Genomic DNA, 24,188 nt, shown 5'->3' with positions numbered 1-24,188 from the left:
TTCCAACTTAGCACCAAGTATAGATTTGAGAGGACCACTGATGGGAAGGATGCAGATGTCCTATAGAGGAATTTGGTCCACTTTTTTGGTCGGGGTCTGTTATGCTGCTTACTTACGAAGAGCAGCTTTGTAAATGTTACGCTTTTAACTCGTGTTGCAATCTTGTCTTGGAAAATGGCTTCATGATAAAGCCAGCAGAAAAGCAAAGCTTTATACTAATGCAAGGTTGACAGTGTGGCTGAACACTTGAGGTAACACTTAAAGTCAAGAAGAAGAGGAGTTTGGATTTGATATCCCGCTTTATCACTACCCTAAGGAGTCTCAAAGCAGCTAACAATCTCCTTTCCCTTCCTCCCCCACAACAAACACTCTGTGAGGTGAGTGGGGCTGAGAGACTTCAGAGAAGTATGACTATCCCAAGGTCACCCAGCAGCTGCATGTGGAGGAGCGGGGAAGCGAACCCGGTTCACCAGATTACGACTCCACTGCTCTTAACCACTACACCACACTGGCTCTCAGAAACGCGTCACGGTCATTACTTTTTTTTAGCTTGCCTGCTACTGAAAATTAAGAGCACCTTTGAATTGCATGCAGCATGCAGCTAAATCTACACATCTGCAGAATGCAAAATTTGCACAAGTCCAAAACCTCTTGCATTGTTTTTGGTTGTTTAAGTCTCTGGGCTCACAGAGAAATTCCTGAATGACAGTGTGATGTGGCGGATCAGATGGGGCGTTTGGCCTTGAGGTGCTTTTCTCCCTTGCAGATCAGCTCTCAAAGCTCGTTGAGGTGAACTTGAGAGAGCTGCAGCAATCAGCCAAACTGCGGCTTGGGGCTCAGAATGCAGCCGGCTACTCATGTAGTTCTGGAACGTAGCAATCTCCCCTCTTAAGGGAGGAAGAGTTCACAATTTCCAAAAAACAGACAAACACAGCTGAGCTGATCCCCAACCTTTAATATCTGAGGTGGGTGCACCCATCTGTTTTCTCCCACCCCAAAATGCCAAACTTTCCCCCTTGCAACGAGTTCTTAAACCTTAGGCTTTCCCCTTCTCAAAGCTCCTTGTGTTTCAGTCTTCTTAGGCCTTTCGCACCCATTTTGCTCTTCGGCAAAGCTTCCTGGGCTTAAGGGAAATCTTGTGAAGTTAACATTTCTTCCAGTGTCCTTAAGTGCTGCTAGGGTCCCCAAGAGCTTTTCAACAACCTTCTCCCCCTCCTTTTGTCAAGCAATCATTCAGCTTGCCCACCCCTTGTCCACCTGTGCTACATTCTTATAGAAGCGGTTCTGATCCAACAGCCTCTTTTAGCCCTTGCCTCCCTGACAACTTTTTGGTTTTCCATACGCCCTTTCCATGCTGTCTTCCTTATTCCCAAAAGACCTCCCTGCCAACCCCCGTGACCCCATCGCCTCTTATCTGGGTTTGCCTCAAGTGCAGATCTCCGCTTCTGGGAAACTCTCGAATTTTTGCTTAGTGTTCCCTTCTGGTGTTTGCAGTCCTCCTTTCTTTGAATCTCCTTGCTTGCCTCTCATTTTTCTTCCTAACCTTGTTGTTGTTTAGTCGTTTAGTCGTGTCCGCCTCTTCGTGACCCCATGGACCAGAGCATGCCAGGCACTCCTGTCTTCCAGTGCCTCCCGCAGTTTGGTCAAACTCATGCTGGTAGCTTCGAGAACACTATCCAACCATCTCGTCCTCTGTCGTCCCCTTCTCCTTGCGCCCTCCATCTTTCCCAACATCAGGGTCTTTTCCAGGGAGTCTTCTCATGAGGTAGCCAAAGTCATGGAGCCTCAGCTTCAGGATCTGACCTTCCTGTGAGCACTCAGGGCTGATTTCCTTCAGAATGGAGAGGTTGGATCTTCTTGCAGTCCATGGGACTCTCAAGAGTCTCCTCCAGCACCATAATTCAAAAGCATCAATTCTTCGACAATCAGCCTTCTTTATGGTCCTAACCTTGAGCGAAGAGCAAAAGAGCACATTTTTCTTCCGTGTAGGCGATCAGTAGCTGTCCCTGATAACGTCCTCCCCCCATTTTAAATAGTGGACGTTTCTGAATCGGTTGTCTCTCGGGTGCAAAAACACCCATCTTTCCACTTCTGTCCTGCCAAGACTTCCATCTGCCTGCAGACAAGCGAAAGAGCCACTCTTTGTAGAGGCTGCTGCATCGTGGACCTGGCTTCCTTTATACTCTTACGTGTTGGAGATGCTCTTAAAAGTCCCCCACAACCCATTTATTTTTAATTTGATTCCACCACCCCCCCGCCCCTGCTCTTGTTGCTGACAGCAGAAGATTGACCTGCTGCGATCTATCTTGGCCTGTATCTTTGTGTCTTTTTTAAGTATGAACCTTTTCTACGATAAGGCTCCATGGGCTTACCCAACCATGTTGGATAAGCTTAGAGAGACAATAACTGTTACAGAGACTGTAGCTTTATTTATTTTTTTCTGTTGAACGCTTTAGAGCAATAAATGGCTGCTGTCAGCACTAGCTGCAAAGCGAAAATTAAACCAAGGGGGAAATCTTGGGTTTCAGGGGGGAAACGATTAAACGCCCCCACCCCAACGCCATTTCCCACCCCCAAATTTATTTATTTTTTCATCGCAAATTTTTAGAAAGCCACTTTTGCGAAAGGCTGCAGTAGCGTCAGCTAATAGTGGTCCTAGATTTGGCCATTGGTAGTTTTCCAAGGGGATGCAGTGTGTTCTGCGTAGGACCGTGTTTGGGATTTTCTCAGATATTTATTCATGGAATGAATTGGCAGGGCAAAGAAGTTGCCCCCTGGAAGTACTGCCTGTAATATATTCTCCCTCAGCCAAATTTCCAGCGACAATAAACAGGGAGCTATCATGTTTTTCCACCACCCCTTGGCCCCAGAAGATCTTGCCATTGGGACGTCACGCCAAGCCCCGCCCACCCCAAAGTCACCTGAAACCCGTGCTTGAACCCTTGGTTCGCCCCTAATACTGTTCATCATCCTGTTTTGTGTCACAACACCCTGCTACCTTGATTCACTCTTCGTCGTTGGCTAGGTTTTGGATTTATTACTTTCGAGGACGAACAATCAGTGGACCAGGCTGTCAACATGCATTTTCACGACATCATGGGCAAAAAAGTGTGTAGTTGTAGTTTTATTTTACCTTAAGACAAAGCTGAGCCTTGGAGCAACTGGCAATTTGGCTGGCGGATAGGAGGAGCTTGGGGGGGGAGTGTTTGAGGGGGACACACACACAAGGGGTGACAGGAGAAGAATCCTCACAGGTGAAGCTTCATTGAGTGACTTGTTTTTATCGCACGAGTCCCCATCATCTTGGAACAGAGAATTTAATTTTCCACATTTCCACAGATTAAGAAGTAACTTCTTCCAAAGTTTGGTACTGAGAAGGTTTAAACCAGCACCTTTCTGACTGCATTTCTAGGCCCTGAAAGTTTATTGCAGAGAAGATTGATGGGGAAAAATCCCCTGAGAGGCAGTGTAATGATCTTGTTCTAATAAATTAGCGTTTAGCAGACCAAGAACAGGTGCTGTCCTTCTATGCTCCTGCTACCTCATATATTTGAGCATTAACACATTTTCCCTTAAGCTGGTACCCTCCAGAGGTTTTCTACTACAACTCCCATCAGCCTCAGCTTGGGGAAGAATGCATTAATGCAAGTCTCCCGTGGTTGGCTAAACCACTGGTTTTCTGGAAGTCTGAACTGCGTAAGCCTGGCAGTGAACTGTCAGAGGGATGAGGAAGGACGATGGCAAAGCACTTGATCTCTGCCCAATAAGCAGTCATTTATCGACCTGAGGTGGTTGTGCCCAACCAGACTAGCTTGTTCATCTCCATACAACACCCCTCTGTAGGGGCTGGTTAGTGGGGGTCACTCTCAATTTGTGCAGTGCAGGCCTGGAAATTTGGGAAACTGCTGACGAGCATTTGAGGACCATTTGTGGGCGGCTCGGGTTAAAATAATAGCTGAGGACCCCACTTGCGATTTTGTCATGGCGTTTGGCTGCGTTCACAAGAACTAAGTCAAGCAGCGTTGAGGTTTTGCTTTAGATGTTCTACTGGAAGGTGTTAAGGAGGTATGACGGTAACAAGCTGGTAGAAGGCAGGCAGGAACAGCAGGGCTGTTGTAGAAGGTGATTTTTATTTTTTGCAACGCCAGTGAAATCTCTACGTTGCCAAAGGCTCAGCTTCCCATTACCACTCCTTCAGATGTGTGTGCCTTTTATTCCATATTCCAGCTGGGGAGGACGGGTGGGGAGGGGAGCACAGCAGCCTTTGAAAGGCGAGATTTGAACAAAACACTGACCGAAGCATCGTGAAGGAATGGTTCAAACCGGGGAGGAAAAAAAATGGGTCACTTACTGTGAGACTTCGATACGAATCCACATATTCTTTTTACCTATAATAGCGTTTTTAACCACGATGCAGTTAAGTGACCTTTTGGTTGTTGTCATCTTCATACTGTGTTGTCAGCGCTCCCGAGAGACTTCTGGGTGAACCGACTCTGCTTTCTTAACTCACTCGGCTTTTAAGTCCCTTGGCTCTCAGCGTAGCTTCACGTGAGCAGGCGAGTCAGGGGAAGGAGTGGCTTAAGTTTCAGAGAGCGGCCTCAGCCTCTAAATTGTCCCAGCTTCTGATAAAGGAGAAAGGGCGACAAAGAGATTCTTGTGCAAAATCTAAAGTGTTCGTGGATCTCCAGTTTGGGTTGAAACCGCAGACATTTGATGATAGACTCTTGGGTTTTTAAAACGCCCAACGCTCTCCCAGTTCTCAAGCTTTGTAATTCACAGTGAGAAGCTGATTGTATTTTTTAGAAAGCTCAGTATTTCTCTGCTATCCAGAAAGTCCTGCCAGGGTATCCTAGTTAATGCAGAAATAGTTACGCAGTTTTAAAATATTGCTGAAATCTTCTGAGTTGGAGCTGGAGCTACTGCTTCACTCGTTTCGCCAGCTGCTAATCAAATTCTGTAGCACCAGTTTTGGGAACCCAGGAGAGAACTGGCTGATATGAGTCGGTTTCAAAATCCATGCTCTCCATCCCTCCCTCACCGCAAAAGAGTCCCTGCTCATCTTTGTCTTTGCACAAAGCTGAAGCCAAAATCTCAATATGGCAAAGATGAAGAGATTGCAGTGATATAAATGCCATGTTACTCAGCCAGTGGCTGGAGAAAAGGCAGACTTTGAGCCATCGATGTTTGGGTGCCAAATACGTTTTTGTCGACCAGGTAGAGTACAAGTTCCCAGCCATTTTGGTAATTCCACCCCATCGTTAAAGGCGGCTTTTGAACTTTCCTCAGCGCTGCTTCTCCCCGATAAACCCCTGAAACAGCAGCATCGGCAAAGCCGCGCTGCCTTCTTTCTCTTCTGCCCTTTGAAAATGATTACAGAAACTTATTCTCCCCACCCGACCCCTTTGTCATATTTAATGAGCAACCAAACTGTCTCAAGGTTTGGGACTTGGGGCATAGGGGTGGGACATTGCTTGTTTCCAGCACCCTCCCAGTGCAGGGTTTGGGTCGACAAAAAAGAGAGGAGGAATGCTTCAGGGACATTGGGAGGCCTGTTATCTGCGCTGACTTGCGCAGCCTTGCAGAAGCAGAGTTAATCTGAAGTACACACATTTCATACGTTTCGCTTCGTGGCGTTTATATCCGGGCTTTCCTCCAGGGAGCTCAGGAAAGTTACGCAGGGCTCCCAGGTGGTCTTCTATCCAGGCAGTGACCACAGAGAAGGCCTGCTCAGCTTTAGTAAGGTTGCTATGGCTTTGGCCTTCAAACCGCGTCCTTGGCTCTTTTGGAGGCAAAGATCCTCGAGTTATTAAAGCGTGGCTGAGCATGTCCAAATTGTTAGCTGCGTCCCGACATCAGCACAAGTTTAAAACGGGGGTTTATTCTCTCTCCCTTTCATGACCCCATTGCTCAGCTTCACTTAATAATTCAGAGTTTATCTTCTGCCACCCCACCCCATGCCAAATTTCAAAATTAGCTTCATATTTGGATTTAAAACCGGCTGTGAAGTTTATCTTGGACAGGAAGTTTGTATTAAGTAGTCCAGGCACATCATTAAAGCACTGGGGTGCATTCACTTTATGTGTGACACACACACATCCACCTTATTTACAGAACAAAAGCGCTTTTTCCTCTGACTTAACACAGTATGAAGGTTTTGCTTCTTATTGACTCAACTGTCCATTTTTTATTACCTGCATGTTTGTTTACTTTTTTGTTAGATGTAATGTAAGGTTCTCTTATCACATCCATTCCTTCTGACATTGTTTGAGTTAATTGAGGTTCTTTAAGCGTTAGCCTGGGGAAGGTAAGTCTCTATCTTCCATTAGACTTCTAAATAATAATAAAAGAAATAAGTTTATAAATAGGAATTTCTTTTTTAAAAAAACAACAACAACTGGAAACTGAATGTGTGTTTCTCAGGTATGAACAAAGCCGAAATTGCAATTTAGCTGTGTGGCATGTTTGGCCACAAATTACAACACTTTCCTCATCGCCACTCTGCCAAAAAAAAGAGGTCTGGCTTAAAGCCTTTGTACCTTTCTTCCGTGATGTTCCCCTCAACCTTGCTAGCAAACTTAATTCTTCTTACCTGCGAAGCCAAGCACCAGAGCCGTGTGCGGAGACCGAAAGTCTGTCGAGAAGACGTCGCTGCCTGCTTGTTACGTGAGCAAGCCGACCAGCAGACATAACGGAAGAGAAAAAACCACGCCCGGGGACACCTTTTATCCTTAACCGCTTTACGGAGCGGAGACTTTCGGACCGGCTTCCTCTTGAACTGCCCATTGTACCCGAGAAACACTTGTTTTTTATTTTCTCTAAACTAGCGGCCTTTAAAAAAAAAGGAAAAAAGCTTGTAATTCTTTGATTAAGTTCTTAGCTGTAAGTCATAAGGTGCTAAGATATGAGCTTTTGCTTTTTAAGTGTTAAACTTAAGGGTGTGTGTGAAGACGGGCAGAGTGCGGGGGGGCAGCGGCGGCAAGCTAACCGGCAGCCTCCCCTCCCTGAGCGCCTCGCTCTCTTTGTCTAGGTGGAGGTGAAGCGGGCCGAGCCTCGGGATAGCAAGAGCCAGACGCCAGGGCCTACGGGCACGAGCCAGTGGGGAAGCCGGATCATGCCAAGCGCTGCCAACGGCTGGGCAGGGCAGCCCCCACCTACCTGGCAGCAAGGATACGGACCTCAAGGTACCACTTCGCCGCTGGTTGCGGGGCGCTCCTGGGCCAAATCAGGCTTGGCCTTCATTCCTCTGTACGCGAACAAGCTCCTCCGAGCAGATACTGACAGTCCCTGCAAATATCTTGCTAGTTTAGGGTGCCGAAGGGCACCTGCTCTGCCTCTGTCCATAGCTGTCAACTTACAGATTTGAAAATAAGGGACCAGCAGCCTTGAAAATAAGGGATCAGCAGCCAAAATAAGGGATCAACAGTTACTTTGATAAAATACATATTTTGTTGCGTGCAAATGGCTTTAGATACCTATTAGGTCCATAAATTACCATATAGCATATATTCAACACAAAAAAGCAGCAATAGTTTGTTGTTGACAAAGGACAGCTGGACATAGAAAGGGCCCCATTACCTTCAGGAGCTTATTTAAGGGACATCATCAATAAGGGACAGCAGCGGGACATGGCGCTGGGATAAGGGACTGTCCCGCCAAATAAGGGACGCTTGACAGCTATGCCTCTGTCTCCAGACATCTTCAGGTTCTCCGTGGTCGGAGGCCGTCAGCGCCTCTGAGCGCCAGCTGCTGGCAGGGGAAAGCTGCTGCCGCACTCACGTCCCGTTGGGGCATCTGGTGGGCTATGGCGAGGACAGGAGGATGGGGTGCCCTTGGGCCTGATCCAGCAGCCAGCCTCTCCTAGGGAGTACTGTATTTTTCGCTCTATAAGACGCACATCTTCCCCTCCAAAAATTAAGGGGAAATGTGTGTGCCTCCTATGGAGCGAATGCAGGCTCCTTGGCTTCAGCGATAGCAATGCAAAGCCTCCGAAGCGCAGTGGGAGCGCTCCCGCCGCGCTCCGGAGGCTTTGCGTTGCTTTCACTGAAGCCTCTCCAGGCTTCAGGTTCCTTTCGCTGAAGGGTAGGTGCCCCTTCAGCTAAGGCGCATCGCCCCTTCAGCTAAGCGGGAGGAGAAATGAAAGGGGCTCCGTTTCTCCTGCCGCTTCCCTGAAGGGGCGCTGCGCAGAGAGGGGGAGAATTTTTTCTCTCTTGTTCTCCCCCTCTAAAACAAGGTGCGTCCTATAGAGCGAAAAATACGGTAGGTGATTGGAAAGGGGGTTCCTTCCCCCCCCCCATCAAGTTCCATGCTGAAATAACTTTGAAACAGGCACGATCCAGACTGTTTTGAAGCACCCCGGGACCTTGGCAGCCCATTTGAGACAGAGAGGGGTCAGGAACCTTCCTCCTCGGCCTCTTGCAAGCCCTGCCTCCAGCCCTCCTTCAGCTGGAGCTTGCGGCAGATGCTGCCTGCGCGGATGTGATAGTGTCTCAGCGGTAGAGGTGCAGGCAGCGGTTTACTTGCGACAGCCAAATGCGGGTTTGGAACTCCTCTTTCATTTACTTTCAACACGTCAAGTATGCAGGCCTCTGTAGCTTAAAAGAGTCTGCGGCCACATCTCAGGCGCTGTTTTTCAAACGCTGTGTTTCAGAAGAGCCCCAAACAACTCTCCCGCTAGACTCCGCTTCTTGACATCCCCACAGTTCTGAAATGATGAGGTTGTAAAACGACTGAGCACTGTCCCGGTCAAACAGGCATGGTATCTTGACCGGTCTTGTGTGTGTTTTTTTTCTCTCCCTTCCCTGCCCTCTTCCTCTTCTCCCCCCTCCCCTGCAACTTTAGGGATGTGGGTACCAGCGGGACAAGCACTCGGTAAGTATGTCACAGTTGTTGAAGGCCTTGTATATTGAATATCCTAAGCCTAAATAAAGCAAATCAAAGGGCTGTCGTGCTTGGAGTAGACCCGTTGAAAGGGAATGAACTTAAGCCCATTAATTTCAGTGGTTCTACACTGAGTAGTGTTTTGTTGCACGCAACCCAGAATTTTTAGCATCGGCTTGGTGCCTTTGCAGTTTTCCTCCCAAGAACTCTTCACTGCAAATTTGCAAGAAGCCCCTTGAGCAAGAATTCCCAGGGTTCTTGTGTGCATGAGCTGGCTGGGTGGGATAAGCAAGGAGAGCTCAGGCAAGGGAAAGGGATTTGTTTCATCTTTGTTGGCAGGGATAGGTGTGACCCTTGGCTTTAATTCCCTATGACCCTCTGCCTTAATTCAAGTGTCAAGGAGGGAGAAAGGGGGCAACCAAGTCAGGTGGGCAGGGTATTCCTACAGTCGTACCTTGGATCTCAAACGCCTTGGCTCCCAAACAATCAAAACCCGGAAGTGAGTGTTCCGGTTTTCGGATGATTTTTGGAAACCGAAGGTCCGGCGCGGCTTCCGATTGGCTGCAGGACACTCCTGCAGCCAATCAGAAGCCGCACCTTGGTTTTCGAACGGTTCCGGGACCGGAACAGGCTCCCGGAACGCATTCTGTTAGAGAACCCAAGGTGTGACTGTACTAATGATAAACCAATGCAGCCACATATGTAGCTAGCCCGCATTAACTCATGTTAGTCATTTGTTGCACATTGGCAACCTGAAAAGATTAGGGGGGTGGGGAGGGAGAGGGATTGGGGAAAGTGAACTAGCTTTTTCCATTTGCCAAAAAGAAGTCCTGCCTTTTAAAGGCCTGGTCCCCTAAGCCTTCATTTCCCCAGTACAGCAAAGACAAATGTCCTCTCTCTTTTTTTGAAAGCTGGCTCTCTGGATTAAAGCTGTGCTCTTTTATTATTTCTCCACCATGCTAGCCCCTTGGCTGGCTTGGAAGAGCTGGGCTCTGCCCAGTTCAGAAGTGGGGTGAGCTACCAAATGATTGTTTGAAACAAGCCACGACTTCATGTAGGCAGTAGCCCTCGACAGCCCCGCTAACAGCGAAAGCTGAAGGAGTGTGACCAGAGGAAAATCATTTCTGCTGCCTCTTTGTGCATTTAGGATTTTTAACCCCCTAAGCACCTGGAAGGCACGCGGGTGGCGCTGTGGGTTAAACCACAGAGCCTAGGGCTTGCCGATCAGAAGGTCGGCGGTTCGAATCCCCTTGACGGGGTGAGCTCCCGTTGCTCAGTCCCTGCTCCTGCCAACCTAGCAGTTCGAAAACACCTCAAAGTGCAAGTAGATAAATAGGTACCACTCCAGCGGGAAGGTAAACGGCATTTCTGTGCGCTGCTCTGGTTCACCAGAAGCGGCTTAGTCATGCTGGCCACATGACACCGGCTCCCTCAGCCAATAAAGCGAGATGAACGCCGCAACCCCAGAGTCAGTCACGACTGGACCTAATGGTCAGGGGTCCCTTTACCTTTTAAGCAGCTGGAAGAGGGGGCAGGAATATGCAGTTTGTTAAGACTGCTGTGCCTCGCTTTCGATGAGAGCTTGATGCCACATATTAATTGGATAGGTACTTATTTAAGTTACATTGTACAAGAAAACTGGACCCTGCCATGTGGCAGTTTTAAGAATGTGGCCCCAAAACTGGACTGGTAGCTACTGATTTTCTACTTCTTTAAAAGTATATGCAGTGACCAAATGTTGCGGCAGCGATTGAGGTAGTAAGAAGTATTTTTGGAGAGTGCCCCTTGGAATCCTACTTGCAGAGCCAATTCAAAAAAAAAAAAAAACAACAACCCACTCCTCCAAACATCCACCCTGTTGTCATTTCACATTACATGTATTCTCTTGCAAGAAGGAGTGGGGAACCTGGGGTCTTCCCGGTATTGTACTCCAGCTCCCATCAGCCCTAGTGGTCTGGGGTGATGGGAGTTGTAGTCCCACAACACCCAGCCTCCCCAAACAAGGGCTTCAGTTTTTATGTGGCGTTTCAAGCACCATCCACGCTATATGTCTGTTGTCTTACCGTTTGAGGATCAGTAACCCAATTAAGAGGGGACGTGGGTGGTGCTGTGGTCTAAACCACTGAGCCTAGGGCTTGCCGATCAGAAGGTCGGCGGTTCGAATCCCCGCGACGGGGTGAGCTCCCGTTGCTCATTCCCTGCTCCTGCCAACCTAGCAGTTCAAAAGCACGTCAAAGTGCAAGTAGATAAATAGATACTGCTCCGGCGGGAAGGGAAACGGCGTTTCCATGCGCTGCTCTGGTTTGCCAGAAGCGGCTTAGTCCTGCTGGCCACGTGACCCAGAAGCTGTACGCCAATAAAGCGAGATGAGCGCCGCAACCCCAGAGTCGGTCATGACTGGACCAATGGTCAGGGGCCCCTTTACCTTACCTTTAACCCAATTAAGCAACGTGTTGTGGGGCTGGGGGTGGAGGGAACCACTTAAATGCTGTACTTCCTGGGTGGAAAACGCCTATGTCAAGTAAGCTACTTGATGTTGGTGCAGTGGATTTTGAAGACCTCCCCAAGCCTCATAGGTCGCTCCCAGCTTGATGGAGCCGACTTGGGGCGTTGTAACATCTCCCCGTCTTCTCAAGCTCCTCCTCCTCATTGGCTGCTCCTACCTTTCCCCAGGTGGGTATGGCCCCCCTCCTCCAGGTAGAGGAGCTCCACCTCCACCACCGCCTTTTACCTCGTACATCGTCTCGACCCCTCCAGGAGGATTCGCTCCCCCACAGGGCTTCCCGCAGGGATATGGGACCCCTCCGCCCTTCAGTGAGTATTCCTGACCTCTTTGCGGCACAGCTCGGGGAGGGGGGCCCTACGTAGTGTGTGTATATAGCCTGCCTCCCACGCGCCTGTCCCACTCCCTATTATTCTCACAACAACCTGTAAGGCAGGTCAAGCCAGGAGCGTGTCATTGGCACAATACCAGCCAGTGCGCGAAGTCTCAGAAGGTGCGGGCCTCCCCTGCTATGATGCTCTGACCCTGGCCGATACAGCCCAGAAAATCTGGAGAGCCACCAGGGTTGGGGGAAGGCTGCTCTGCCCTCTTCCCAACACTGGTTCCATTTGAATTTTCCCTCCTGGTCCCCGGTTGGTGGGTGAGTAATAATTAGAGGAGGAAAGCTCCCTGAGGCCCATTTCCTTTCCTAGCCTTGAGTTGCGCAGTTAAGGTATCGGCTCGGGGCTTCCTCCGTAGGCCTCCCCGCTCACACTTTCCGTGACTTCTCTTTCTTTCTCCTTCCCCGCTGCCCCCCGGCCTCCTCAGGTTTTGGATACGGTGCCCCGCCACCTCCACCAGACCAGTTTGCTCCTCCAGGCGTCCCTCCGCCACCTGCCACTCCTGGGGCAACACCACTCGCTTTCCCCCCTCCGCCACCGCCATCTCAGCCAACTCAGGACATGAGCAAGCCACCAACCGCCCAGCCAGATTTCCCCTATAGTCAGTTTGGTAAGTGACGGCCTTGGGGTCTGTGTGGCTCCTCTTCCGGCTTTGCCTGCTTCCCTTCTCCTCCCCGTCCCCTTTATTTCGTTCACGATAGCTCCGCTAGAGAACAGGATTGGGGTTTTGCTTGCAAAGGGTATCCAAAGCATCCGTTCTGGTTGTCTTCTTGTTTCTGCCTTTTTAAAGGGTGGGAGGGGGGAGCCCTGCCTGTTTCCTTGTCATAGATTAGCCTCTGGAGGGTTTAGGCTTGCGGCAATCATCCTTGCGATGTGAAAGCTGGCCCTTGAGATCCGTCAGGGCTGCGTCATGTGAACATGGCGCCAATCCACGAGATGGAGGGTAGGATAAACTGAAAGTCTGATAACAACCACTTGAATTTCAGCTGTCTTGACATTGCTGTTACCCTGAGAAGTAGAGGGGAGGGGGCTATGAATCTGCACGAATTTCTGGCATATAATGTAAGTAGGCCCTTTTTTGTCTTTTAGCAACTAGTCCCTGGCTTCTAAGCCTTGAGCGGGACTCTGAAAAGGTCGCCTGACTTGTCATTTTTGCATCTACGTAAATTCAAACAATTTCAGGGTAGCTGAATTTGCAGGCTTAAGTTGCACCTTACGGATATTGCAGCTGCAAAATTGGGTCTCTTCTTCTCCTACACCTTGAGATTTGCAGGGATATGCAGATTCCCACACCAAACTAAGATTTTGTACAATTTCTAGTTATAAGAAGGTCTTTTTTCAAATTTCAGTAGGACTCTGTTTCAGCACCACCTAAATATTATTCTCAGTACGTAGTCAGGAAACTTTAAACCCTCATTTTCTTGCACCAAAGTCTTATCAGATTTCAGTATTGCAGGAGATTCAGGGATTCTTAATCTTGCCCTCTTGGCTCCAGAGTAGGCTTTGCTTCTGAATTTCCAGGATTCCGCAGTCTGATGAAAGAAGTCTTTTATGCCTTCCAGCTGAGCACATTTTGTTCTGTAACTTGTTGAGGACTTGTACCATTCGAACCTGTCTTTGAAACATCAGGGCTAAACTCTCAAAGGAAGAATGAGAATCTTACGCCTGTCTTGCTCAAGACACAAGGTCTCTTCTGCATCTCAACTTAATCAGTTACATGTAGAATCATGATCAGTGATCTAAGCCCTCCATCCATGTGATCCTAAATAATTTCCTTTCCCAATGCCACAATTCCAGAGTTTATGCAGAGACCCCTCTCTCATACCATGTACTCTTAATTTGCTGCTGCCCCAAAGGGATGTTGTTGTCATCTTCTTGTTCTCCTCCTTCTCCTCCTCCTTCCTCCTTTGTAGAACAACACACCTTTCCTGTAAGGTTGTTGGTACAAGAAGATGCCCACTTCCAGGCTTTCAGTAGCCAAAATTTGGGTGGCTGCAGGAAGAGGTCACGAGACCTCTAAGATCGCCTCCCCCCCCCCTCCCAGTAGGCTTTCTGAGCGCTGGTCATCTGTATCAGTACAGAATCCATTGAGCCCAGTATTGGAGTTGTGTAGAAAAATTCCATGTTTTGTCTGAGTGGTATAGAAGATGCTCTTTTAACACCTTCCCCAAGATCGGGGTTGCTCACCACAGAGTCTTCAAGTTAACGCTTCAAAATGCATAAAATCCTACTGATTCAGCAAGCTTCCTGTGTCCCCCTCCTGCTTAAAAAAACCAACCTGATTGGGGGCTGCTCTTGACTTTGGAATGCCCTGTGTGCTAAAGCTATTGGAAGATTTTTTTTTTCTTTTTTGTCAAATGACTTAGAAGGCTTCTAACTGGGGCTTGGAGGGAGGGAACAAGATGCCTGCGAGTGTTTGAAGTGAAACCTTGAGAAGCCATCAAGAAGGGGGGATAAAAGCATCTTGATCTCTATGTGTCAGAAAGCTTTGTTAATCTGAACACTGCCGGGAAGCACCTTGTTGAAATTATCTGCACGCGACGGCATGTGCTTGTCGGATGGAAGTTTTGCCTCATCATCCATTTTGTTGTCAGGGCTTCCAGTTAACCATTTACACAGAAAGATTTTCGTCCCAGTATCAAGGAAAGGAACAGGCTACCCCCAAATACTGAGCCAGTCCCAGTTGACCTTCTTTTAGTCAAACCCGTAAAGAGGGAGATTTCTTTTTGACAAAGTGAACAGGGTCTTGAGGGGGACTATTTGGAGGAAGAACATAAGAAGTGTCTGTTCTGGATCAGGCCAGTGGCCCAGTAGCCAGCAACCTATTCTCACAGTAGCCAAAACCCCTAGCACTCTCCCCTCTTGCCGTCCCCAGTAGCTGGTTTTCAGTAGCCTATTCGCCCCAAACCTCATCCTACATTGCAGCCTGCATCCTTGCACAAGCCCCCGATTCCCAGGGCTTCCTCAACCTTTGGCTTTCAATGACCAGGATTAAGCTGAGATACAGTGATGTTAGAAGGGAGCTGTCGGTATTTAAAATAAGCCTTTTTGTTCTTTTTTTAAAAAATGCTGTGACCCCTTCTGTTCTATCCTAATAGCTGGGGGTTATTTCCTTTGCATTCCGAAATAACGTGTCTCAGGAGTTTTTTGCAGCCTGTTTCCAATCAATGCGCTGCTTTGAATGCTCATTGAGAGAGAAAATGGGTGAAAGAGGAGGAGAAATGTAGGGAAATTAAAAGACAATAAAGTTAGGGTGTTAAATCCTCAGCGTGTTCCGAGAAACGCCTCCTCCAGAAATCCTTAGTTTTCAATATAGGGCGGGATTCCTTGAAATGTATGTTACCAGGCACGGAGAGCTGCAATCCACAGCCCGTCGTTCCGTGTCGAATTGTGATGCTTCCGTATTTACGACTTCCGAAGAGCCCTTGCTTACATATATGTGCCTTTCTCCAGCTCCCCCTGTTCTGCATGTTTTTATCACGTTAAAGCCGCCTAGCTGTTTTTAAGATCCCGCCAGTGGGGTGTGTGTGTGTGTGTGTATATATATAGACATGGCCGGGACAGTTCTGGCCCATAACTACGCCTTTGTTGTGGACCAGCGTTGTTCTTTTCAGCTAGGGTGACCCCGAAGCGCTGCGTTTTGGGTAAGTCTCCTCCGCCCCCCCTTTTCCGAGAGAATTGTAGGTTTTGTACAGGGCTCTCTTGGGGGTTTAGTCACCCTGGTCTCCTCCATTTCTTGCCAGGCCTGGGTACCTATTCTCAAGACCCTTCAGGCTTCGGGCCAATTCTTTGTTTACACACTTATGGTCAGGCTGAGAAGTGAGTTACCTTAGGTAGGTGGAGCCTATTTACACCAAATCCTCTTGCTTGTGATCTCTTGTGTGGATGGAAGGGGGCGGGGTGGGGGAACAGTAACCTTTTTTTCCTTGCAGGGGTGTCACCTCTTTGGGGAGCAGGGAGAAGAAGAGACATTTGCCCCTCCCCTGAAGGTTTCTCTAGTTCACGCAGCTGCTAGTCTTGCTGAAACCACCCCGCTGCCCTGGGGTGTTGGCTTAATTAATTTGTAGTACCGCGATTGGGCAGTGTTCACGTGGAAAGGGGGTGGCTTCTCTTGGAAGAAATTCGGGGGCAAGGACCTTCAGCTGTGTTTGAAGAGAGCATTTCCCCCTCTTGCCTTTTTTGGGGGGGGTGTACAATGGAATTGTGGTGGGTGGAGGCATCCCACATAAAAACAAGGCACAATGCAGCTTTGTCCAAATAATAATAATAATAATTAGAGTAGGGTTAGGTACTGTGTTGGTTTTTTTTAAGAGTGGGGTGAAATCTCCCTATTCATGATAAAAATGGGTGGGTACACCTACTTCCTTTCTCTCCTGTTTCAAAGATGAGACAAGTGCCTTGGGATATTCATTCACCCTTGCTTATTGAAATCATTTTTATCCCACTCTTCGGCTGAATAAAACCTTGCACGGCAGCCCACAAATACCGGCCCCGCTCTCAGGTTTGCAGTCTAAAAGACGCAGCGCAGAAGGAAAAGGGATTAGGAGGGAGGAGAAAAGGGCATTCCTTCTTAGTTGCAAGCTTTCAGCGGTTGGGCTAACCAGTACCACCCCATCCACCAGCCTCTTGCCTTACAGGCTTATCCAGAAGCTCTGGCGAGTGTAGGGTGGTTCCAAGGAAGACATCCAACCTTTTTGAATGTATGGGGGAGCACGCATGCCTTCCACAGGAGGGAAGATTTGGACGTACCTGGCGAGGGCAGGCATGAAAGGGACACCTTTCTGCTCCCTGGCAATTTGGTGGTTGGCCACGGCTTAAAAGGGGCTTTCGTTTAGGGTGGGGAAGTTGTAGGCCTCAGTGTTCCCCCAGAGCACAAGTGCTTCAGCAGGAAGCACAGAGATCAGCTCTGTGACATAGAGATGGTGCTTTGCATGCAGAAGGCCCCAGGTTTGCACGGACCTGCGGCTTTGCAGGAGCACATGATTCTCGAATGTGTGAGGAAGTGCAGAGCTGTGAATTTTTAGCCTTTCCCCTCCCTTAACGTTTCAAAGCTCCACTGCTGCACAGAGAGACAGCTTTTACATCCATAAGCCTTTTGGCATGACGTTTAAGGTACCGGGGATGCAGGTGGCACTGTGGCCTAAACCACTGAGCCTCTTGGGCTTGCCGATCATAAGGTTGGCAGTTCAAATCCCCGCGATGGGGTGAGCTCCCGTTGCTCTGCCCCAGCTCCTGCCAACCTAGCAGTTCAAAAGCACGCCAAAAAGTGCAAGTAGATAAATAGGTACCACTCTGGCGGTAAGGTAAACGACGTTTCCGTGCACTGCTCTGGTTTCGCCAGAAGCAGCTTAGTCATGCTGGCCACATGACCGGAAAAAAACTGTCTGGCGGACAAACGTCGGCTCCCTCGGTCAGTAAAGCGAGATGAGCGCCACAACCCCAGAGTCATTCACGACTGGACTTAACTGTCGGGGGTCCTTTACCTTTACCTTTTTTAAGGTAGCACATTGAAGGACCCTGCTAGCTTGTGGGCATTCCTAAATGGATGCTTCGAGGTGATTGGGAAGCCTTTGCCTTGTAGATATGGTCAGGTAAAAGGTTTTTCTCAGGCTGTTCTTTAGGCTATTAGCATTAACGATCCTATTTAGCTCTGCAAATAAGAGGGCAAAGCTGGAGCTGCAGAACTTCTTGAAGCAATCTAAGCTTCTTGGCTGCCACTGTCCATATTCTGGTCACGTTGGGCGTCTCTTTGTTACCAGTCTTTGCTGTGTTCTGAGTCCGCTTTTGCTTGCGTCAGGGCGCCTGGGCCTTCCAAACTGGAATGGCGATTCTTCCCACCCCTCTGTCATATGCCTTCTTTCTTTGAACTTTCTCGAAAAATACCCCAAGCCTCTGGGTTTGTTTGTATGTTTTTTGAGAGCGTTCTCCATCCCAGTGACGAGGAAGGCATGGGAGATGCGACCCCGTCTTCCTGCCAGCTCACTTGCACAGAAACCTTGGCACACGAAGTTTTTTCCTGGCACGAGCGCTGCAACATTGGAAGCGAGGGCTTGCACAAACAGGAAAACTGATATTCCTCTTTGCGGAAGAAGCAGGCGGGTCCACTCTTCCAAGGCTTCCCTGTTCCCACAATATATGCGCAAACCTGTGCGAGTGAGTTGTCTGGAATGTTGTCAAAGAAGGTGAGAGGCAGACCTAACTTTCAGGCGATGAAGGTTCAGTGCAAGAACCTGCCCCGTAAGAATCCTCTGCCACGTGGAGAAATCGCTGCATCGCCTTGCCAAACGCACTTGGGTTGGCGCAATGGCTTTATCTGAGCCGTTGGGGATCTGGGCTGTTTTTCACAAGAGTCGTGTACGAGCCAGAGATTTAACTGCCAGCTGTAAACTGCAGCCGGCACCTAGACTGGAGTCGGTGAGGGGTAGTTCAGTGACAGAGCCTTCTGCATTGCAGGCCCAGGCCCATCGCCAGTTTAAAAGGATTTAGTGGGCAGGTGATGATAAGGACCTGTTTCCGTACCGGTCAGAGTCGTTGTGGCCTTCAATCTAGAAAAGGAAGACGTACATTTCATACAATCCTTAAAAGTGTATGAAATGTATGTTTGTATGCTTGCATATTTGTAATATATGTGTATTAATGATGAATTATTTTAACAATAAAAACTTATTAAAATAAAATAAAATAGAAAAGGAAGACGTTCTCCACTCCTGGTCCAAGGCAGCAGATTCTCCCCAAGTTTACTTTTAAGAATAACTGCAGATGTGGTAAAACCTATTTTGCCCTAAAGTGGGTTTTTTGGGGGGGGGGGCAAAAGGGCTGTCTTAAGCATATCCGGTGGCTTTGTGCAAAGCTTCCCCCCGCCCCCAGTTTTTCAGAGTTGTCGACTTTTTTTTAAGGGAGGACGGCAGGGCTGGAGGAGGCGGGCAGCGGCTGGAGGGTGGCTTCTCCGGCGGAGAAGAGGCAGAGGCTGGACGTGGCGCCTCCCAGCTCAGCTGGACGCTTCATGCCATGGCAGGTGGAGGCGAGCTGATGCCAGGAGGCGCCGCGTCCAGCCTCTTCCCTGCCGCCCTCCAGAACTTGCCGCCCTGCGCCACTAGCCTCTACGGCAGCCTTTCTCAACCTGCTACTAGCTAGCAAGGCCAGAGCTCGGGGATGATGGGAGTTGTAGTCCAACAACATCTGGGGACCCACAGGTTGAGAAAGGCTGCCGTAGAGGCTAGTGAGCTAAGAGGATAGAGGGGAAGCTCTTCCATAGAGTCTTCATAAGCCAGGCTTCCTCAACCTCGGCCCTCCAGATGTTTTGAGACTACAACTCCCATCATCCCTGACCACTGGTCCTGCTAGCAAGGGATCATGGGAGTTGTAGGCCAAAAACATCTGGGGACCCACAGGTTGAGAACCGCTGCTCTGGGGGTAAGATGGCTCCTGCCGTTCCATCCTGTCCCTACGTCTTGGGCGATCCACTAGCCTCACAAAAACATCAGGACGCTTCGAACCCTCTGTGAAAGGACTTGTGGTTCCCTGGGGGGGGGGGGGACTTGACAAAAAAAAAAAAGGAGCTGGCAGTAGGAAGCTTTAAAACCTTGGGGGGGCGGGTTTGGGGTTGTCTCTTGTTCTCCCTCTGCTCATTTCCCCCCCATCCTTGACACTGCACCAACTAACAGCTCCGTGGGGTCCGGGGGCTTTGTGCGCACGACCCTGCGCACTCTTGCGAATGTGTAAATTTCGAATTGCGCTGTGTTCTGGCCTTGCTTGGTGCGTCAGGAGCTCACCTCCCAACTCTCCCCCCCCCCCTTTGTTTTTCTCTTCTCTCCCTTCTAGGATACGGACAAGATTTGAGTGGTTTTGGACAAGGCTTTGCCGACCCCAGCCAACAGCCCCCCTCCTACGGAGGCCCTTCCATACCACCCTCCAGTGGGCCGCCTGCAGGGGGCAGTGGTTTTGGCCGCGGACAGAACCATAACGTTCAAGGTTTCCACCCTTACCGACGCTAGCACCTAGAAATCAGGGAGTTCTCTCCAGAGCAGGATATCTGGTACCAGCCGAAACCCAGGAATCCCAGACTTATATGAACTTGTGACAATCACCTACTTTGCTGGAGGGGGGGGGGGGGAGAGAAAAAAAAACCACAAAACGTAACATCTTGGGAAGGGGGTGCTAGGGGAGGAGAAAGCTTTTCCAAGCGAAGCCGTGGGTGGTGTTTGGACTGCAGTTTTTAATTTTTGTTTTCCTTTCTTTAACCCATCAGCACAAATAAAGAGAGTGTCACTGGTTCAAATTTACAGGGTTTTAAAAACGTCTTCAGCTTTAATTAAAAAAACAAAAACAAACAAACTTCAGGTTTCTTTCTCTATATTTTTGTTGGAAATTTAAATTTTTTTTCCCTGAGCCTTTTGTTTTACCATATATTGTAAACTTTATGTTTAAAGAAGAAGAAGAAAATATATATACATTTACAGATTGTGAGATTTTTAAGAGAAATTTTCTACTATGTATGCTGGCTTATTTTTTAATTTAAAAGAGAAAAAAAAAACACAACAGGGTTTCCGTTAGCACTGCTTAGAAGTAAGTGAGGGTCAGCTCCCAACCTCCTTTTTAGCGTGGTTGGTCCAGAAACTCTGGGAGTTAAAAAAAAAAAAAAGAAGAGAAAGAGAAAGGAATCTACTCTGTGTGTTGGTCATTTTGTTATTGGTTCCTGAGCTTGATGACAACAGTCCGGAAGAACAGAATTGTTGGGAAAGGCAGCGGGGTCACTTCGGAAGCACAGTGTTTCAATCTGGGCTTCAGTTCTTAAAAAATAAAAATAAAAAAAATCCTTTTTGGGATGTAGATTTCTTTAAAGGGGGTTAACGGAGGCCTTGCGAAGATGTAGATATCCCTCAGGCGAAAATAAAATAAAAAATAAACGGTGCATTTTGCACTAACCAGTGATCACCCCTGGTTTGAATAAAGAGAAGTACATTTGGATTAGAAACACAAACCTGTCTCTACTTTCTTTTCTTCTTTCCTTGCCTGCAACCCCCCCCCCAAAAAAAAACCAACAACACTTGAGTTTCTCACCATAGCTCATAAGCTCCAAGAAACACCACTTTGGGTTGGATCGGTGGCCGGCAGCCACTAGAAAGGTTCTGTGTGGCTCTGAAGCTTGCGTGTTTTTCAGCCACTAATGAAAAGTCCACCGTCTTCCCCCCCCCCCTTGTGTCAGTTCTGTACAGTCATACCTTGGGTTGCGAGTGGCGCGTTTTCGGGTTGCGGACTGCGCCAAACCCAGAAGTTACCGTATTTTTTGCTCTATAAGACTCACTTTTTCCTTCCTAAAAAGTAAGGGGAAACGTGTGTGCATCTTATGGAGCGAATGCAGGCTGCACAGCTATCCCAGAAGCCAGAACAACAAGAGGGATTGCTGCTTTCACTGCGCAGCGATCCCTCTTGCTGTTCTGGCTTCTGGGATTCAGAATATTTTTTTTCTTGTTTTCCTCCTCCAAAAACTAGGTGCATCTTGTGGTCTGGTGCGTCTTATAGAGCAAAAAATACGGTACATCCGGGTTTCGGCGCATGCACAGAAGCGCAAAATGAAGTCGTGCGCAGAAGCGCAGAATTGCATCACGCTTTCGCAGACGCAGCGCTGCGGGTTGCGAACGTGCCTCCCGCGCAGATCACGTTCGCAACCCGAGGTATGACTGCATTCCTTCTCCGCACAGAGGGTGGGTCAGTGGCAGCAGCAGCCTGGTCAATACGGAAAACGCCCTTTCTGCGATCTTTCATACTTCCCACCCTTAAGGCAGCAAAAATCAGTCTTTGTCACCTTACACACACCCTCCTGTGATAAAAGGCAGCCTAAAACGTTGAACCATCCTGGGTTTGGTGAAATAACGAAAGGTTTCTGATTCAACCCGTGCCGTTCTTCAATTCCTGAACCGAAGCTGCCTTTTCCTGACTTATCCCCCCCCCTGCCAGGTTCGGACAAGACCCGTTTCACCATCTTGGGCTTTGCTGCTTTAAAACACGGGCCGCAAGCCTGTGTTGATTTGAGCTGCTCATTGATCAAAATTAGTGAACGCTAAATCGGTTAACATGTTGTCAAAAGAGATATAGCTCTGTGATTGCTAATGTGCCACTCGGATACCCTCCGTAACATTTAAAAAGCTGGTGCACTCAGACCAAGTGTTCAGAGGGGAAACTTACATCCTAGCCCTTCAAGCTTCCCCTAAGTCACACCCCACAGTCAATGTTTTGGAATACAACTCCCATTGGCTTCCATAGTAGTGCTGGCTGAGTCTGATGAGAGCCGTGTGTGTGTGTATTTTAACAAAATTTATAAAAGCACTTGACCAGGAAAACCTCTAAACTGCAACGCAAAGCATCCGGAGTCCCTTTCTACACGAATTTTATATGTATCTATGTATAGAGATGCAGGTGGCACTGTGGGTTAAACCACAGAGCCTAGGACTTGCTGATCAGGTTGGCGGTTCGAATCCCCGCAATGATGGGGTGAGCTCCCGTTGCTCGGTTCCTGCTCCTGCCAACCTAGCAGTTTGAAAGCACGTCAAAGTGCAAGTAGATAAGAAGAAGAAGAAGAGTTTGGATTTGATATCCCGCCTTTCACTCCCCTTCAGGAGTCTCAAAGCGGCTAACATTCTCCTTTCCCTTCCTCCCCCACAACAAACACTGTGAGGTGAGTGGGGCTGAGAGACTTCAGAGAAGTGTGACTATCCCAAGGTCACCCAGCAGCTGCATGTGGAGGAGCGGGGAATCGAACCCGGTTCCCCAGATTACGAGACTACCGCTCTCAACCACTACACCACACTGGTACCGCTCCAGCGGGAAGGTAAACGGCGTTTCCGTGCGCTGCTCTGGTTCGCCAGAAGCGGCTTAGTCCTGCTGGCCACATGACCTGGAAGCTGGACGCCGGCTCCCTCGGCCAGTAAAGCGAGATGAGCGCCACAACCCCAGAGTCGGCCACAACTGGACCTAATGGTTAGGGGTCCCTTTACCTTTATGTATAGGGAAATGGGTTAGTAGATGGACACCGTAACCCCTAGGAGATGGTTCAGAAAGGGGGCAGCCAAAATGATAAAGGCGATCCCTTATGGAGAAAGATTGGGGCGTCTCAGTTCAGAGAAAAGGCAAGCAAGAGAAGACAAAAACAGAGTCGCAGTGCGGATACAACAGATCTAGAGGCTTGGGGTGAAATCTTCCTTTCTCAGACTACCAGAACCTGGGGGCCCAGATCACAGAAATACAGAGCTGGGAAGGAGCCACTAGGGTCATCCAGTCCAACCCCCTGCAATGCAGGAATCTCTTGCCCAAGGTGGGGCTTGAACCATGGGATTAAAGAGTCTCGTGCTATTCCTGGCTGCTAGCCACAGCAGTTGGGCTCTGGCAGAGGTAGCAAAAAACCTCAATAATAGCAGTTGCTGGGAATCGCAAGTAGGGAGAATTGCCACAACAAGAAGGTTTTAAGTCCTGTCTTTAGGGGAGCTTAACTAAACAACTTCCTCCAATTCTAACCATGTACACGGGTAATATACCCCGCCAGCTGCATAGTGAGCAAGCTGGGGCTTTTCCCTCCTGCTTGGTTGACCCCCCAGTACACAGGTGCCGGGGGCGAGTGTTTGAACACATTTTCCACCATGCACTTAACAGCATGCACAGTTTTCCCGTGCTTAATGGTTCCTATGGAAATTATTCTCTTGCAAAAGTGGGTGCATTCCTCTTGCAAAGCTTTGGTGTTTCCCAAGTTTTTTGCTTCGTTGCCTGCTGGATCAATAATAATAAGCATCCTGGATTAATAATAATAATAATAATAATTTATTATTTCTACCCCACCCATCTGGCTGGGTTTCCCCAGCCACTCTGGGCGGCTTTCAACAGAAGGTTAAAAATACATTAAAGTACATCCAAACCATAATGTTTTCTCTAGAAAACTCTTGCAACATATTCAGGGGAAACTGATTACTGATCATGACCCATATTCTCACCGTAGCAAAGACCTCCAGACACACTGTTCAGACCTTCACCCAGGGAGGTCACTGGGCGCCACTCACGCAGAGGTTTGGCTTATTTATTTGGACCATTTGTATACCGCTCGTAGTTAAACAAAACTCTGAAGCGGTTTACAACATAGGTTAAAAATGTAAAGGGAGCTCTGACCATTATGTCCAGTCGTGACCGACTCTGGGGTTGCGGCGCTCATCTCGCTTTACTGGCTGAGGGAGCCGGCGTACAACTTCCGGGTCATGTGGCCAGCATGACTGAGCCGCTTCTGGCAAACCAGAGCAGCGCACGGAAACGCCATTTACCTTCCCACCAGAGTGGTACCTATTTATCTACTTGCAGTTTGATGTGCTTTCGAACTGCTAGGGTGGCAGGAACTGGGACCGAGCAACGGGAGCTCACCCCGTTGCAGGGATTCGAACCGCCGACCT

The 24,188-nt window shown here is 48.7% G+C and overlaps 2 protein-coding genes across 9 annotated transcripts in view; one reads left to right on the top strand and one right to left on the bottom strand.

The window, feature by feature from the left end:
* The window catches only part of DAZAP1 (DAZ associated protein 1), a 50,657-nt gene extending 29,917 nt beyond the window's left edge, over positions 1–20,740 (top strand). For 2 of the 7 annotated variants that reach the window (XM_080989084.1, XM_080989085.1), the window contains exons 7-12: positions 3,026–3,108; positions 7,028–7,181; positions 8,839–8,868; positions 11,551–11,691; positions 12,188–12,370; positions 19,582–20,740. In XM_080989084.1, the coding sequence (XP_080845210.1) occupies positions 3,026–3,108; positions 7,028–7,181; positions 8,839–8,868; positions 11,551–11,691; positions 12,188–12,370; positions 19,582–19,754 (764 nt within the window). In that variant the 3' untranslated portion in view covers positions 19,755–20,740. Of the gene's footprint in view, positions 1–3,025; positions 3,109–7,027; positions 7,182–8,838; positions 8,869–11,550; positions 11,692–12,187; positions 12,371–12,746; positions 12,823–15,503; positions 15,595–19,581 lie in introns of those variants that run through there. The other 5 variants (XR_013981177.1, XR_013981178.1, XM_080989086.1 and 2 more) reach the window with 5 other exon arrangements.
* GAMT (guanidinoacetate N-methyltransferase) overlaps positions 1–24,188 on the bottom strand; it is a 242,831-nt gene that overhangs the window by 45,063 nt on the left and 173,580 nt on the right. The window lies entirely within an intron of this gene.

This window comes from Podarcis pityusensis (genome assembly GCF_964106645.2).
Source record: "Podarcis pityusensis genome assembly, chromosome: 18".
NCBI classification, from domain to species: domain Eukaryota; kingdom Metazoa; phylum Chordata; class Lepidosauria; order Squamata; family Lacertidae; genus Podarcis; species Podarcis pityusensis.
Note: the sequence above shows the minus strand (reverse complement) of the source record. Positions and strands in the feature narration are given on the sequence as shown.